Source organism: Amblyomma maculatum, chromosome 9 (genome assembly GCF_055883805.1).
Source record: "Amblyomma maculatum isolate TAMU_Amacu chromosome 9, ASM5588380v1, whole genome shotgun sequence".
Taxonomy (NCBI): Eukaryota; Metazoa; Arthropoda; class Arachnida; order Ixodida; family Ixodidae; genus Amblyomma; species Amblyomma maculatum.
In genome coordinates, this window is record NC_139352.1 from 12,512,092 (window position 1) to 12,530,160 (window position 18,069).

The 18,069-nt window shown below is 47.6% G+C and overlaps 2 protein-coding genes across 2 annotated transcripts in view; one reads left to right on the forward strand and one right to left on the reverse strand.

Moving 5' to 3' along the window:
• The first annotated feature begins 9 nt into the window (after positions 1-9).
• LOC146178335 (BSD domain-containing protein 1-like) overlaps positions 10-18,069 on the forward strand; it is a 69,007-nt gene continuing 50,947 nt past the window's right edge. Inside the window, exon 1 of the mRNA XM_084578155.1 lies at positions 10-35. Within this exon, the coding sequence (XP_084434281.1) occupies positions 25-35 (11 nt within the window). The 5' untranslated portion in view covers positions 10-24. The remainder of the gene's footprint in view (positions 36-18,069) is intronic.
• Positions 7,656-18,069, reverse strand: part of LOC146178336 (cytosolic endo-beta-N-acetylglucosaminidase-like) — a 28,477-nt gene continuing 18,063 nt past the window's right edge. Inside the window, exons 7-10 of the mRNA XM_084579583.1 lie at positions 17,651-17,759; positions 12,900-13,087; positions 11,434-11,685; positions 7,656-8,178 (exon numbers count right to left, since the gene is read on the reverse strand). Of these exons, the coding sequence (XP_084435709.1) occupies positions 7,923-8,178; positions 11,434-11,685; positions 12,900-13,087; positions 17,651-17,759 (805 nt within the window). The 3' untranslated portion in view covers positions 7,656-7,922. The remainder of the gene's footprint in view (positions 8,179-11,433; positions 11,686-12,899; positions 13,088-17,650; positions 17,760-18,069) is intronic.

Genomic DNA, 18,069 nt, shown 5'->3' on the forward strand with positions numbered 1-18,069 from the left:
AAAAGACGACGCGTACTTCAAACCATGTCTAACAAGTAAGCACGTGCATGCGTTATAGTTCATGCTGACTTCAATCGTGATCAAAGTTGTTTGCGCTTCGTGCCAGCTGCCGCATCTGCTCCATGTCAACGCTTCATTCCGATGTGCTGTTTGAATATTGGTCTTATATCGGCATGCATGTTGGCGCCGGTTTATGTGAGGGCAATGAATGCGGTCGGCTTTTGTACATATATGCATCGCATATTCATGAATGAAGCTGACGTCAGTATGCAGCCGACGCCATCTTTGCGTCCTGTTAGCTTAGCTGTTCGTGCGCGTCCGTTTGCTCTGTCACTCTGCCTCATGCCAGCACCGTTGTTATGAAAACTCAATCGGTATCATGAGTGACAGTTTGATTTATCGGCAAAGTGTGCGCGATGCGGACAGAGACCTGTACGAAACAAAACTTTGGTACCGACCCGTGTGCAGTCGATGTGCGCAATTGCACGGTAAGCGTCGGCCTGTGCCCACGCATAAATATGAGCAACATTCATAAATCCCTTGTCCTACGGACGAGCTTCGCCACAAGAAACCAATCGCAAGCCTACTGATCACTCGAAGAACGCAACTACGTTACAAGCGGCTGGGTTAAGAGCCGCGGTTGAAGCAGACGAACTCGCTCTTTGTGCAATTACGTGCGTGCCGTCCAACGTTTATACCAACTAAACCGCTGAGTTTTCGTAGCTGACATTCTGCAAAGAAATGGCATTTGCATGTAGTTATACAAAACTTGTTTGGTGTACTTGCCTCAATCGATCAGAAGTCGGATGTTTGCATCGTCTGTGGTGGTTAAGGAAGCAAAAGAAACCGCTGGCCACAGCGATGACACCGGTAGCGCCACCTCGTTGCCTTGCAAGCTCGAAATAACTTTTCGCAACAAAACTCTTGACATACAGCGCAGTTTTGGCCAAGCTAAACTTGATTTGTTATTAGAGATAAATAAAGTTCTTCAAACCTTCTGCAAAATAACTCTGCCTGTTACGTTCCTTCGCCGAATCTGCATGCGGTCTGCTTTGATTAGCAGCCGACACAGACGATGCGAACATCGGACTTCTGATCGAATGAGGCAAGTACGGCAAACACAAAGTTTAGCGAGCCCTCTTTGAAGGATTTTATTGCAGCAAAACACAACGAAGTGGTGTTGGCGGCGTGCTGCATGCATGCGCATGACTGGAAGCGATACATTGCCGCGCTGCTCTTTTACCGGGAATGTGTCTTCCGAGTGCGTGCAAGAACAGTCATGCACGGATAGTGACAATTAAGATCTGGCTGCAAGGGCACATCCGGAAGATTCCAGTCCAGCCCATTTTGAAATACATTTTTCATATTCCATGATACCTGTGCGGTTGAGCCGTGCCAGCCATACGTGACGTCGCATCTCGGTGAAATGTCTCGTTCGAGTGGAGTTGTTCTTGTGCCGAGGTCGTTCGCGCAGCTCTTCAGCTTTCGTTGTTTACACTGTGCGCACGCGTCTATTACAGTCTACGATAGCTCAATAAACAACATATAGCTGTGGATATGCCACTGCTTGTAGAACCGCACGACAGCACTTAATTGATACGTACTTTACACGCAACATAGGCAGAAGATCAAGTGGCTTAAGCTCAGATTATTTTCGTAACAAAGACTGTAACTAACCTTGCTCCGTCGGGTGCTCCAAGCGACGATGCCAATCTCGTTTGTTCTTAATCTTTTTTTTTGCCTGCACTCATGACGGAACACAAGGACGTCTCGGTCAATTTGATACCACTTGCTTAACTAACCGAATGAAACTGACAATGCATGTACCTTGCAGAGCTGATTGTCCTTTCTTCTTCATTAAAATATTATGTCAACATTGGTTTCAGGTCAAGAAATCGTCAAGTCCAGCCATCACAAGAATGGTGTAAAAACGATATTTTTACGCACAACGGAAGCAGTTTGGACGCGTAACGTGTTAATTATATTACCCTGCTTCACGGGGAAGAATAGTGCACTGCTAATTCAATGAAAAAGATACAGCATCAAATTGATTTAATTAGACTGCTCCAAAAAAGCGTAAGTAACGCATTTTTAAAAGTTACGCAAAAGATTTCTCAACAGTTCACACGGATCGCCTCAACATCATTTACTAAAGTTTTTCCTATATTCTTTTCAATAAAAAAAACCTCCATAGATGTTTCATGATATGGCATTATATATGCCGGTTGTTCCGCTGAGATGTTTTCTGGCAAGCAGAGTTACCATGTAAAATGAGCTATATGCAATAAATGACGCAATGCGAAACAAATTACCTCAAATTTCTCGAACATGACCTGTAATGCCTCTCCAGACATTCAATATAAATGTTATATAATTTTGTAGGCATCACGAAGCCGCAGTGAGTAAACAAGAAATTTCGGCGAGTTGTTAAAAATTCCTTTCGCGCACAGTGTACCAAGGCAGTTCGTTTTGTTTTGTTTGTTTTGTTTTTGTCATCCTCATCGTCGTGTCTTTGTGCGCTGCGAGCACAGCAAATTCAGTCGTGGCGGTATCGTGGCGTTCAGTAGTTTACAGACTATTAATGTTCGCTTGATCATTGCGTTCAATTTTATTTTGGTCCCCTGCACTTCCTCGACATTTGAGAGAGCGAAGAATGTATTAGTTTCTTTTACGTTTTTCACATGGAGGTCAATTTTTCTTTTTGCCTCATTTTTGGTGCCTCATATTGTTTCGATGTATTGTTAACAGGCTCATGAGAATTTCTTGAAAGTGTTACTTGCACCAGTAACCAAAAATCTCGTAATTACACAAAACAAATTTTTGTGCTGGGCCCTTCTTTCTGTAATAATTTGGAAAGACGAGTAAACATCGGTTCTTAAACGTTATGTGAAAATCAGTGATGATTCCCTTTTCGCGATATGTCAATCCTAAAATGTTCTTCATAACAGGAAATTTTCTGCGTGGAATCTTTAGCACTGTGTGCACGTGCATGTGTGGTGCACACACACACACACACACACACACACACACACACACACACACACACACACACACACACACACACACACACACACACACACACACACACACACACACACACACACACACACACACACACACACACACACACACACACACACACACATATATATATATATATATATATTGAGTTGCTATTGATAACTGATATACCTGGGCATCTAGGCCAAATTTCATTTGAGACTTCAGAGTAATCGCTGGCTAACGCTGTTACAAGCGTGAAACAAATCTGTTCATCATCATCATCATCATTGTCAGGCGGACTATACCAACGCCTCCTATAACTTCCAGGCCTGCGCCCAAAAATATGACGTCACATCCTGCCGGCGGTCACTTCGCCATGCCCCTCCCCTCTCCGCTGCCGCGCCGTGCAGTCTCCGCTGCCGCGCCGTGGAGTGCTTCGCTGCCGGTTGCAATGTGAACGCAGCTGTTGCGCTCGACCAAATCGCTCGCCATCGGCGTTTGTGCGCGTTTTCCATCTGCGTTTATCGACGGCTGCAACGCCTAACAAGTGTTGCGTGCCGGCAACTATAATGTTGAGAAGAAAGTTCAAGTGTTTTCTTTTCCGAAGGAGAAAGACACCTTCGAGAAGTGGTTGCGCGCTATTCCGAGGAAGAATTTCGTGCCAACTTGATATACCAAGGTAAGAATGCTTTCAATGATTCTTTAGTTTTCATTTTTCTCAAACTATTTCGTTTCACCAAGAATGTCATGCGTGTGAATGGTCCGATGAAGCGTTGGCATGTGTGCTGAGAGAAAGTATTATTTTGTTAGCCGTAATGTCCGCTGTATGAAGTACGGCTGCAACCTTCTCTGTTGCCGCTGGCTCGGTTGAGTCATTTGTAAAGTTTATGTAAATATATTCCCTTCGCGTTACGTTATTTATTGCGTGGTCAATGTGTAAGCTCTCGAGGTGCAGGAGTTTTTGATCCAAAATTCCTCAGTGCAGAAGGTAACCTTAAGGGGGAAAAAAAATTCAGAGGGCTTAAGGCTGCTTACGTGCTATTAACGCGAAAGCATCGGTTTGTCATGAGCGTTCGACCGGAACGCTGGTTGCGCAAAAGACGCGTTCGTGCACATCGACTCCACAAAATCAGAGGGCAGTTAAAGCTGCGGACGCGAAAGCATCAGTGTGTCATCGTGAGCGTTCCACCCTTACGCTGCTTGCGCCCTGAAGACGCTTCTCCGGACGCCGATTCAACAAACGCGTTTTGTGTCCAACGAACTATGTGACAGATACTGCGCCATTTCCTTTCCCATATCCACAATTATTATCAAGAAAGGTAAGGGCGCAGTACCTTTCACATCTCGACATATCGGTGAACATTTCAACCGGCATTTTTAGGAAAGGATGGGTGCAGTAACTCTCTCGCATCACAGCATCTCGGTGGACGCCTCAATCGCGCCTTTCATGCAGCGTCCGATTATTTCCGACGTGATCGTGCGAACTACAACGCCGGCGGCTTTTCGGGCGAACGAGTTGTATATACTTTCGCGTAAAACTTTAATAATGCGGCACGTTGAAAAAAGCACGCCGTTGGAAAGTTTTAGATTTTACTACCGATGCATTGCCGTTGTTTGAGCATATGTTGCCAGGTTTACTGTCAATAAGGAACCAGTAAATTGCTTATTTTTTACACAAAGGTCACATTTGTGGTAGTAAACTTGCCAATTTTTTATATGAGTGAAAAAGGGAACCTGAGAATGTAATGGTAGAAATACATAAATTGCTGGTTTAATTTATTTGCTTGGGCATTTGCCATTTACGAGAGCAGTTTTCTTGCACTCACACGCATATTTTGCATTCCTGTAGGTCTGTGCTGTTCACTTCGACCCTTCGTGCTTGGAACGAACAACATCGTATACTGACTGGAAGACAGGAAAAGTGATAGAGGTGTCATTGCCTGTGCCACGCCTGCGACCTGTTCATTTGAAATTGTATTGTACTACACTGTATTGACAGTGAGCGAAATTAACTGTAAATAAACATTGCTTGGGTCACCCCGTTATCCACGTTTGGTTGTTTCATAGCAAAAGTGCATCGTAGTCTGCAGCATCAATTTAGCCTTTCGAGAGCTGTCATTCCTGCCTGAAAAAGCATATGTCAATCTCTCAAAAGCTACAACAATATTAATGGTACGTGGTCAATATAATGAACCAAAATAAAGTGATAATGGTGCTTGATATGACTCAAAATCATTTAAGATTTACAGTTCACAAATAGCGTTACATTAGCAGTGCTTCACAGGCGGCACTAAATCACGTACCAGTTCCACGAAACAAAAACAGGGTGACCATAAAAAAAAAAACATTAACCAGCATCCCCCATTCATGACCGATCGCATTAATGGGCTGCACTTGTCAACAAAATAAAACTACTCAAGAATGCGCACAGGCGCATACATGATGCATTCATATGACGCAGTAATAGGCCACATGCAAAATTACTCCACCCGCTTGCTTCGCGATGTTCGTTGCGGTAAATAGAAACCAGCTGACATTCATAAATGCATGGGACATTCTTTCGTCGTTTACGAAACTCGCACCTACAAACATCGCGCCTGCCACAAAAACGATGGGAGCTACAAGCGCAGCGCGACGCAGCCCGCACTATGGTGGTGGTGGTGGTGGTTACTATGATGAGGGGGGATGGGGTACTGGGCACGACGTATGCCAGCCTGAGCTAGCGGCGGCACTCTTGGTGCCCAGGGGAATGGGGTAGGGGAAGATTGGGAGGGGAGGAGGACGCGCGAACAACAGTCCGAAGAGTCAGGGGCCGAAGAATGGGAGCACTGCGAGGAGGCCCGCAGAACACAGAGGGCTATCCTGGGTGCCCCGCGGATAACACACAAGCGCAACCGCTACCGGCAAGTCGGAGCCCAGTGCAGGGTTGACTTAGGTGCGAGCAGCGTGCTTCTCGGCAAGCGTCCTTTTCCGGTTAGAGAACAAGATGCCGGGGTGACTGCAGAGGATCTGCAGTGCGCTGTCACATCGGAGAGTCCGGGTGGCAGTTGGGATGACCGCTGGGAAACCGCTACCGTGGCAGCGGCGCGGCGGGTAGGGGGCATCTCGGAAGATGGCACTCCTAGGCCCGTGAGCGAGGAGCACACGGGTCACTGTCTCTGGGGGTAACCTGGAGGCAGTGGAAGGGACCGCAGTGGTACCTCAGCCGGAGCTGAGGCGCGGCAGGGGACGCTGGAAGAACCGTCAGGAAGGGCGGCGCGTCGAGGCCCGAGAGCACGGCGTTCCCGGGATTGCTGCCGAAGCAGCAGGGAGGGCCGCAGAAGCGGCAGGTGATGATGGATGCGTCGAGGCTCGCGAACCTTGCGGTCCGCTGGAAACTGGCATGGGCCAGCAGGACTGCGCCCCCGAAGGAGCTGCAGGGAGCCTTGGCGGAGAGCCACGAGTCCGTACCGGCACTGGGGCTCGCCTCGGGCGAGGGCGACGTCGGTGCGCCACAGGCGAAGACCAAGGTCAAAAGGGGGCCGCACTGATAACTCCTCAAGGGAGGAGGGTGTGCTGGCAGGGCGAGACCTGGCAACACCCGCAGAACGGGATACACTCGCACGCCCAAGGGTCGGGGGTTGGGCTGGGAGACGGATCCGGGCTCCGCTTCGGCTGGGGGGCTGGATGAGACCAGCGGGGATGATCCAGAAGGACCAGGGAGGTGCGACGGTAATAACCGCAGCACCGGAGGAATGAAGGTCGCGACGGGGCGAGAGGGCGAGCAGCGTCGGAGGCAGGCGAAGGCGAGCAAGCGCTCGGTGAGAGCGGGCGCCGCACACACCCGCCCCCACCGAGAGCTGAAAGGCAACTGACGCGAGAGGAGACGCGCATAGTCGGGAGACAACGGAACGTGCGTCCGCACCCTTGAGAGGCGAGCGAAGGAATTCACTACGCCGGCGACGCCACGGCCACAAACGGTAGGAGTGCCATCAGCCTCCGCGTCGTGACGTAGCCAACGTCACGTCACGTGACGCGCAGGCCTGGAAGTTATAGGAGGCGTTGACTATACCCACTGCAGGGCGAATGCCTGTCTCACATTCCTCCAATTTACCCTATCCATTGCTAGCTGCATCCACTTGACATCTGCGAACTTCATCACCAGACTTAAATTTCTGCCGCCCCCTGCTACGCTTTCTATCCCTTGGATTCCAATTTGTTATTCTTAGCGACCATCAGTTATCACCTCTACGCAATATAGTTGCCCTGCCCATGTCCATGCCCATTTCTTGTTGATTTCCACTAGGATGTCATTAACTCGAGTTGTGTCTGTGACCCATTCTGCACACTTCCTATCTCTTAACCTTACACCTTATACACCTACCATTTTCCGTTCCATACCTCTCTGCGTTGTTTTCAACTTAAGTAGAACCCTTTTCGCTAGCCTCCACGTTACAGCCAAAAATCACAGACCAATCAGCTTACTATTCGTTACGTACAAGTTGTTTACCAAGGTATTCAATAAGAGAATCAGGGCAACCTTAGGCTCCAATCAACCAAAGGATCAAGCAGGTTTTTGGAAAGGAAACGTCGATCGTATCCATACTATTAACCCGGTGATAAGAAAAAAATGCTCGGAATGTAACCATCCCCTATACATAGCATTTATTGATTACGAAAAAGCATTTGACTAAGTCGAAACCTCGGCAGTCATGCCGGCATTGCGAAATCAAGGCGGATGAACCGTACGTTAAAGTACTGAAATATATCGGCAACCACAGCAGCCGCGGTTGACTAATCAGCATCTCTTATAGAATATTATTGTAGGTGCTTATATTTTTGCGGAACAATGAGTTCGCACTTTGTATTACTCTCAGTCTCTCAATTAAAATCGTACGTCTATAATTTATTCTGCGCACATACTTAAAACGAATTCAAAGTCAGTCAGCCGTGGCCTTTCCGTCATCGAGATCCTGCAAACGAGGTCGCTTTTCTTTCGGTTGGTAGCCGACGTCCTCCGTTGATGTTCTCGCCTGGGCAGCACGATCATTGTGTTTGCGGTCTTCTTTAGGCCTCGTTACGTCCAGCTGCCCCAGAAGACACACGTTTGGCTCGTGGCCACAGCAAGAGAGCAGAACGCCGATCTCTCGCAGGGTGACTCCTTCAGCGCCCCTCTTGTCTTCCACGTAGTACCTCCTAAGTGGTGGACATACGATGACCATGGGATGGTAAAAATAGGTTTCAGATTTTAATCGGTCTTCAAAAGCTTTTATAGACAAAGACATTAGCGTTGTAACCTTAGACACAGAACGACACATGCGCTCCATAAGGCAGACATGAAGGAAACCTCAAGAGAGGGAAAATTCGGTCTTTCTCGCAAAAGTGAGTCTATGGCATTCACGATGGTACGTGAACATTATTTCGACCGAAAGCAGCCTCGTTGGGAGTAAAGCTAGAAGAAAAAAAGAGAAACTATAACACGTTTCGGAGCCTGCTCAGCACCACCTTCGATGTATCTGGGTCGCATGAAGTAGAGAAAACACTATGACGTTTCTGCGCATGCGCAGGAGTGTACATCATAGTCTAAGCTAGTGGTTAAAAACCGCCATTCTCAAATGACCTCTCGGCTATTAATTTCTAGAAAGGCTTCGTGCTCATAGTACATGTCCATGGGCGCAGAATTATGTCAGCGTTGCGTGCTTATGAAAGCCCTGCAGTATTTGAGCTATGATGACTATTTTGGTTACTGTGATAATTTGCATGTACTTACTTAGAAGGCGCTGGATATATGTAACTCAAAGCACACAGCAGAAACTAGAAGATGAAACTTTTCCCGTGAAATATATGCTAGCTAAGTACGCAGCGCCCTTTTAAACTACAGCGGCAAGGTATATAAAACTGCCAGCAATTCACTCTTAAATACTGTTGGCATTTACCGCATCGAGTTCAGCTATTCCTTATACTTGAGACTGGACCATATGCCGTCGGCCTAAGCACTGCGCATCTGAATACGAGTGAGAACCGAAGCAATATTTATGAAAATGCAAATGGGTACCATAGTAGAATACGTGCACTTGCACGAGTGGTCTGCTTAAAACTACCACTCCTGAATTTTTGCCTTATGTTTGAACCTTGAAAAGCGAAATACAATCTGGCTCAAATTAAAATGGTTATCGCATACGTGCAATGACATTTCATGGCCGGTAAAGAGCCGCTGAAGTCCGATAAAATACCTAAGCAATCAAGTGCACATAGCGCATTGGGAGGTAAAATCAACCAGCAAGAGGTGGGTAAAATGACAGGACATCACATTTCCTTTTTATTTTTATTTTAACCAAGCAGTTTGCACTTCCCACATAAGCCTCAGCTAATAACTGATCTCTTTCAGGGACCGCTCTTTTATTTACCCGCTTTCCCTGGCAATTTCGTCCCATATAGTCTCTGCTGAGAAATACAAATAGCGGCTGCACCTACAAACCTTGAGGTCAGCTGTAAACGCAGCTCTAAAGTGTTATAAACATCTAAAGCGCTTGATTCAATGTTTTTCGTTCGAGGCACCCTGCGTGAACTTATCAATATTAAGGTCACTAGCCACATAGGGTTAGCCATGTTATGGCGCGTGCATTTTTGCGACTGGTGTGATTCCAAATGATCTGGTCGCAACGCAAAACCTATGTTGCGTCACGCCATGAACAGAGATGGCGCTGCGCTGCCCTTTGAATGTATGACACCTTTTTGCTGGGTTTCGGCATTAGAATATAATTGGTTCACGCTTTTTTCGCTGCGCTGCTGCGATGGAAGCGCCTCGTCGTTGCTGAGCGTATCTTTTTATATGCACGGACTTGTAATGCAAGACACAGATGTCGGATTTCGCATTCAGTATAGTGCTGTCAATCTAAAATAACTCAACTTGCTCTCAAGCAATGCAACTCCGGTTTCAGCCTCAGATATTATTGAAGTGATCACGAGGTGTTTGAGCATGCATAGTGATCACTGGTAAACATTAAATGTGACACATCAAGTGGATGACATACCCCCTGATGTTATTGGACGATATGACTTGTTTCCGTCAGACGTGTGCTTGTTTATAATGAATTTCACTATGGCACCTCTGTGACGAATCATGTGAGCCGACATATTAGAGAGATTTAGCATACCGTGATCCGCGATCCGCCACCGTGACGCTCTACCGCTCGTGGGCGGGGCGTACAAGCTGATTGGTTCCGATGCGCCAGGTCAATGTGCCGACATCAAGTATGTGGAGCCATCTATCGGCATAAAAGTGATCTGGGCATGCGCAATGGAACGCGCGGTGACGGTTCACGGTAGCGGATCGCGGATCACGGTGTGCTAAATCGCGCCTCTCCTCGATCACGTCCTACGAGTACTGCCGTCCCAGCGTTGCTGCACACTTTAATTGTCGCGTGAATACGACGCGACTTCGTGCAACCTACGCCGTCTCCGCGTAATAACAATGGCGTATGAGCTGACGCTATGAAATAGTGACCTTCATTATAGGTCAGATGGCTTGCAATGACAATTACACTAATGCTACCTGTAAAGTGGCGTGTGTATGTTCACTAGTAATATAGAAATCAGATCTCCGAAAAACAGCACAATGCCCCACGGAACTGCTCCTTCCTCCAAATGCAGGGCGAAGGCCTCTCCCATATTTCTCCACTTAACCCGGTTCTGTGCTAGCTGCATCCACTTGACCCATGCGAACTTCTTAACATCATCCGCCCACCTAACTTTCTGCCGCCCCCTGCTACGCTTTCCTTCCCTTGGAATCCAGTTTGTTACCCTAAGCGACCATCGGTTATCCTCTCTTCGCACTACATGTCCTGCCCATGCCCATTTCTTCTTCCTGACTTCCACTAGAATGTCAGTAACTTGAGTTATTTATCTTCCTGTCGCTTAAGTTACCCCTACCATTTTTCGTTCCATAGCCCTCTGCGTTGTACTCAATTTAAGTAGAATCCTCTTGGTTAGCCTCCACGTTTCAGCCCCATAGGTGAGTACAGGTAAGACGCAACTGTTGTATACTTTCCTCTTGAGCGATACCGGTAAGCTGCTAGTCATAATCTGCGAGTGCTTGCCAAATGCCCTCCATCCCAATCTTATTCAATCAGTTATCAATATATTCGTGGGCAGATATTCATCAGCCATTCGTGCGTGAGTCAGCTTATCGCAGCGGCAGGAGCAAGTAGCACCATCAACTATATGATGGCACTGTAGACATACACCAGGCTTTGAGGGATCCTCCTTCGAGATGGATTGTCCATCAGCGTGATTATTCACAGTTTGCTGGAGTATACTGCACCAGTGTCGTGACGAAACGTATTTCCAAGACCTCTCCTCATTTATAGGACCTACACTTTACTTCTGTCTGCCGGACCTCCAGGTGCCCTACTGTTTCAGCATATAATGGCCATTTTGTTGCATGCGTACCTGGTAGCCCACGTAGCACACGGGTGGTTCGGGGCAGCATGCGGCACGTAGTCGAGTTCGCGTCTGAGCACGTAGTTGTTCCCTTCGGGCTGTACTGCAAACGTGCCTAGTAACAGCTCCTCCGTCTCTCCGGTTGCGCACTTGACCTTCAAGACGAGGGTCATGTCTTGGCCGGCAAACTTTATTTCGTTCATTAGCTTGAAGGTATACCTGATGGCGAGCGAGCCAAGTGGGAAGTCGCAGATGAACAACCTGTCGTAGAAAGAGGAATTAGCCGCGTTGTGGTTATACCAGCGCGTGAAAAAACCCAGTGCAAACTGAGAAGAGGCAGTAGAAGAGTTTTTCTCTCATATTTGGATTTTTTTCTATCTGTAGCTAAAAGCGCATACCGCAAAGCGCATACACCCATATCTTCTGCGATTCAAAATCAGACGTTTGCTTTTCTCCAGCCATCGTGTTCTAAACAGCTTCTACTAGCGGCTCTGTAAAGAAAATGGTTGTACCGTTAGAAGTTAATGAAAAACAGCTCGAAAACGAAGACGAGGCAGGCGCTGACTAGCAACTGATATTTATTTACGAACAGAAGGAATTTATAGTCACGTAAACGAGTCAGGCTGCTATCAGTCTGATACAAGGTTGCGATTCCTTAACGCAGAATAGGCGCGTGCACGATAAAAGTTTAAAGCTGTCAGTAAAACGTTTCTTGTCTCTTTGATGCAAACAACTGGCGCATCACTACTACTACGTTAAGGAATCTCAACCTTGTATCAGACTGATAGCAGCCTGACTCGTTTCTGTGACTATAAATTCCTTCTGCTCATAAATATCAGTTGCTAGTCAGTGCCTGCGTTGAACTTCTATTATGCAACAACTAGCCGGCCAATATGCACTCTTGGTTTTACCGTATCTTTTCCCTTCCAACAATGGCGCATATGCGGACACAGCCTCTCCTACTTACGCAAAGAGCCTGTCGGCAGTGCACGACTTTACAACACATCTTTAGCGCGTTTTAAAAATAGATTGCATCCGGAATGACGTAGCATACTTTGTCACACACGTCTCAAAAGCTCTCGCCAATGTGTAACTACCGGCCACCTCTGCTGGTGCTCTTAGAAACGAGGAAAAATGTTGCGGTAAGTTGTGTTTACACGTGTTTCTATGGCTCGCCCTCCCAACTCGCACCCCCGTACGCTTCGCAGTATTTAAAAATACGTCTTCTTTTAATTGGCATTTCATGCTTTCACAATCAAGATTCGTGGTTGCTCTGTACCGACAAACGTCGTCATAGGTGCACTGTGAAATTAGAAAATTGCTTTTAAAACTTTCACTTCCCTTATGGGCGCTAAGGCTACTTTTCACTCCCAGTCCGCTTCTGTTCGAGAGAACCCCCTTTGTAAACACGGTTGGTTTATAGCTTCATGTAATGAAGTAGCCCGCGTCACACAACGTAATCTAAGCAGACTCACCTGAAGTAAGGCACCTCGTCCTGATTCCCCTCTTTGGTCCTGAACAGCACACGCAGGCAGCCGCCCCCGTTGTACGCGTCTGGCAGGTACACTGTTACCGAACCGCTGGTTTTGTGCAGCTTGTTTCCCTGGTCCCGGGGTTGCAGCTGCTGCTTGGACAGGTTGAACCAAGGTCTTCTGAAAACCACCTGCGGACGCGTTTCTGAGGGGTAACTGCAACGTATACCATCCTCGTACTGCCCTATAGACAACCTGTATATTGCTTTTATTTATACGCAAGTCTGTATAGTTTATGCGTCGCACTCACTAATCGAAACTCTAAAAAAAAAACAAAAAACAGCATCACATATTTTGCATTTCCCGCGACTCCTCACTGTTTTAATTTCTCCCTTTACATTAAGCCTATTCTCGCGCTGCGAAAATGAAAACTTTAAACAGACGAGTCTACTGCTGTGTAAGATGTGACTCATATACAATCAGGGCCATAATAATATGGGGTAGCGAAACACAAATTGTAAGCCACGTACATTTGTCGAATGTTTTGAGGAATCCGCCAAGGTAAAATAGATTCATAAAAAGGTAGAATTACTCATCTATAATCAAATGAGCGCCGTTATAGATCATGAGACTTAAGATGTAGCTTCTTTGATCAAGAAACTTTGCAGTGGAAGAAAAGACAACCTTGACCCAGGGTTCGAGCCTGGGATCACCGCCTGTCTTCCATAAACGCACTACTAACTCAGCTAACCAGGACGGCCGGCAGACGACATAGCGACAGCAAATTCATCAAGTCAACGCGGGAGTGCTGTTTGGCGAATTTACCCCAAGTTATAGACAAACACCGCTCCCATGGTGAGTTGACCAAGTCACCCTCGCTTTACCATAGTTCTGCTGGTTGCCCTAGTTAGCTCAGTTGTTACAGCGATTGTCTTGGACAAGACATGGTTCTCGGTTCGAACTAAGAACCAGGATGGATTTTAAGACAAAAGTATTTTAGACGCATGATGTGTCCGTGCATGCGTCCGCGAGAGAAGAAGGCGGAAACAACTTTAAAAAATTTTATTCAACGCACTATTAAAAGTCGAGAGAGAGAGAGAGAGAGAGAGAGAGAGAGAGAGAGAGAGAGATAGATAGATAGAGAGAGAGAGAACTTTATTTGCCAGTGATTAAGATGGTTTTTGCCTTGGGTCGCATTCAGCTGCTCCAGGTGGCTGGCAGTTTAAGTCTGTCAGCGACCTCTTGCGCTCTTGCCGAGGCCCGGGACTGGACGTCTGGGTCCCGGCTGGCGAGAACAGCTTCACAGTGTTCCATCGAGGGAGATGGTATTAGATCTGCCGGAGGCAGATCCTCCGCGCTGTCCCAGATTATATGTTCTAAGGTGGCAGGCTCGCCGCACAGTTGGCAGTGCCGATTTACTATGTCGGGAAAGATTTTGGCATACCCCCAGGGGTTTGGCTGAGACCGCGTTTGCAGCCCCCGCCACGTATGTATCTCGGCTGAACGAAACGTGCGGAGGCAGGCTCGCTCTCCGCTCCATATGTAATAAGTGGTAATGGTTTGATACGTATCCAGTGACACCCCGTCGGCACCTGCGTCCGAGATCCCCTCACCAGCTCGGCTGACAAAACCTCGAGCATACTGGTGAGCGGCCTCGTTCAACACCTCCTTGTTGCCTCGCTCCCCGGGACGCCCGAGTGAGCCAGGACCCATACGAGATCCACTACGTTCCTATCTTTTGGCTATGCGCTAAGAAGTTTGGATGCAGTGGCAGAGATACGACCCCTGGCATCGAGAATGACCTGGGCCAGAGCGTTGGCCAGAGTCACCAAGGCCAACTGGTCTTTCAGCTGGTCAGAGAAGTGTCACACTTCGTCGCGAGATTCCGATTCACGCCGGTAAACCAATTTGAAACGCTGCTGATTACTGCTGTGGTTGGTTGGTTGGTTGGTTCATAGGAAGGGAAAGGCGCAGTATCTGTCACACTTGCTCTGTGGACACCTGAACCGCGCCGTAAGGGAAGGGATGATTTAAAAAAAAAACTGATTTATTTATAGGAAGGGAAAGGCGCGGTAACTGTCTCACTTGTTTTCTGTGGACACCGCAACCGCGCCGTAAGGGAAGGGAGAAGGTGGGAGTGAAAGTGGAAAGAGAGAAAGAGGAGCCGTAGTGGAGGGCTACGGAGAAATTTCGACCACCTGGGGATCTTTAACGTGCGCTGACATCGCACAGCACACGGAGGAAGGTGGTAGTGAAAGTGGATAGAGAGAAAGGGGGGGGGGCGTAGTGGAGGGCTACGGAGTAATTTCGACCACCTGGGGATCTTTAACGTGCGCTGACATCGCACAGCACACGGACGCCACTTCGTTTCGCCTCCATCGAAACGCAGCCGCCGAAGCCGGGATTCGATCCCGGGAACTCCGGCACAGTAGTCGGGCGTCTTACCACTGCACCGGGAAAGGCGCAGTATCTGTCACACTTGCTATGTGGACACCTGAACCGCGTCGCAAGGGAAGGGATGAAGGTGGGAGTGAAAGTGGAAAGAGAGAAAGGGGAGCCGTAGTGGAGGCCTACGGAGTAATTTCGACCACCTGGGGATTTTTAACGTGCGCTGACATCGCACAGCACACGGACGCCACTTCGTTTCGCCTCCATCGAAACGCAGCCGACCGCATCAGCAGCGTTTGAAATTGGTTTACCGGAAAGAAAAGGCACTGTATCTGTTACACCTGCGCGGACACCTGAAACGCGCCGTTATGGAAGGGGGAAGGTGGGAGTGAAAGAAGAGGTGCCGTAGTGGAGGATTACGGGGTAATTTAGAACACCTGGGGATCGTCAATGTGCACTAACATGGCACAGCACACGGGGGCCTTTGCGTTTCGTCTCCATTATGTACTTTAGTGGTCCAAAGTCCCCCTGGAATTTTTTCTTCATCTAAGGTATATAGCTTTAATCTGTATTCGTAAAGTGGCATTTTCTTTCATGACAAAGTAAAGTCTCCCTTGACGCACGGTACAGATGGGCTGATACACAGCTGCAATTGGAATGAAACTTTTTGTCTGCAAATCATCGGTTTGTTTGTAATCGACCGAAAATTTATATGAATTGTTAATCTTGTCTTTATAAATATGATTATTTAATTTACGTTCTTGAAGTTCTACCTCTGATGTGATGTAATTATACTGCTGGTATATGGGGAAAATTTAACATCGCACAGTACACGGACGAAGTGGCGTCCGTGTACTGTGCGATGTCAGTTGTTGTTGTTGTGGCTGTAGGAAGAAGGAAAAGAAAATGCACGGGCCTGCTACTGGCTCTGTAGCTGAGCCACCTCCGCTGCCTCGTACAGACAGATTTTTTTAAACTGATTTATTTATAGGAAGGGAAAGGCGAGGTAACTGTCTCACTTGTTTTCTGTGGACACCGCAACCGCGCCGTAAGGGAAGGGAGGAAGGTGGGAGTGAAAGTGGAAATAGAGAAAGAGGAGCCGTAGTGGAGGGCTACGGAGTAATTTCGACCACCTGGGGATCTTTAACGTGCGCTGACATCGCACAGCACACGGACTCCTCTTCGTTTCGCCTCCATCGAAACGCAGCCGCCGAGGTCGGGTTCGAACCCGTGTACTCCGGCACAGTAGTCGGGCGTCTTACCACTGCACCACCCCGGCGGGGCCAGACAGAAGAGAAAATAGAGAAGAAAAGGAAGAGGGAAAGAAAGACGCGCGCCGCAACAACAGCCGTCGTCCACCACCGAAGCGGTGGCGGGTGCAATGACGGCCCACAACAGATAAAAATTCGGTGGCAGGCTAGCCCCCGCCGCAAGCGGCGGTGACCTACCTGCCCCAGCCCCATCGTGCTATGTCAGCGCACGTTAAAGATCCCCAGGTGGTCGAAATTACTCCGTAGCCCTCCACTACGGCTCCCCTTTCTTTCTTTCCACTTTCACTCCCACCTTCCTCCCTTCCCTCACGGCGCGGTTCAGGTGTCCACAGAGCAAGTGTGACATACTACGCCCTTCCCTTCCTGCGAACCAATTAATATTTAGTAATAACGAAATTAGAGCTGATGAATTGTATTGATGGAATAAAAATAGGGTGTCATTTCTCTTTCATTCGGTTATCTATTATAGTTCTGATGTTAGTCAAATCGTGTTTGCATTATTTTTCGTTCACTAATCTATTCTAATTTTTAAATGGTTCACAGGAAGGAAAAGGCGCAGTACCGATCACGCTCGTTTCTGTGGACACCTGAACCGCGCCATAAGGGAGGGGAGGAATGTGGGAGTGAAAGTGTATAGAGATAAAGAGGAGCCATAGTGGAGGGCTACGGAGTAATTTAGATCACCTGGGGATCTTTAACGTGCGCTGACATCGCACAGCACACGGACGCCTCTTCGTTTCGCCTCCATCGAAACGCAGCCGCCGCGGTCGGGATCGAACCCGGGAAGTCCGGACAGCAGTCGGGCGTCTTACCACTGCACCACACCAGCGGCGCTATTCCAATGCTTCTGATTTAAGTCTTGGAAATTTTCTTTGCAGTCGCTACTCTTATACATATCTCAATATTTTTAAGCCGAGGCCTTACAAGACGCCGAAGCACCCAGTTTTACTTTAATTAGCTCTTGCACAGCTATCGCAACGAAATGAGGATCTCCGGGTCGTCAATACGGAATAAAAGCTAGCGAAAGTAATTCCCCCCAAACTCGTGATATCAAGTGCGACGAGGGCTAATCAAATGAAAGCGAGAACAACTTACAGCGCCAGCAGAGAAAAACTGGTCGCCAAACCCTTGGCAGAAGCTAGTGGAAATCGGCGGTGCCGTAAAACATGTTTCTGGGCACACGTTATCCGGGAAGTCCCACAACCTGCACAATGAGGGGTAAACCATACTTAATTTCGGACATTTTCTGTGAGAAAGTTAATCTGGGTTAGCGCTTTTCCATATTGTAAACTGTACAATAACAAACAATATATCAGAAGAGTCTCCCTCGTCAGGCCTGTAGAATTAGGCTGCATATTTTAAAAATGTAATCCATCTGTTTGATATGACAATCTTAATTACTTTTAATTAGCGTAATTTTTGGACGCACTGGAAACTTATACCGCTTTTACCAATATGTTTCTCAGGGTACATTACAATATTCCACTGTAGCCTTACATTCTATGTCCTTAAAC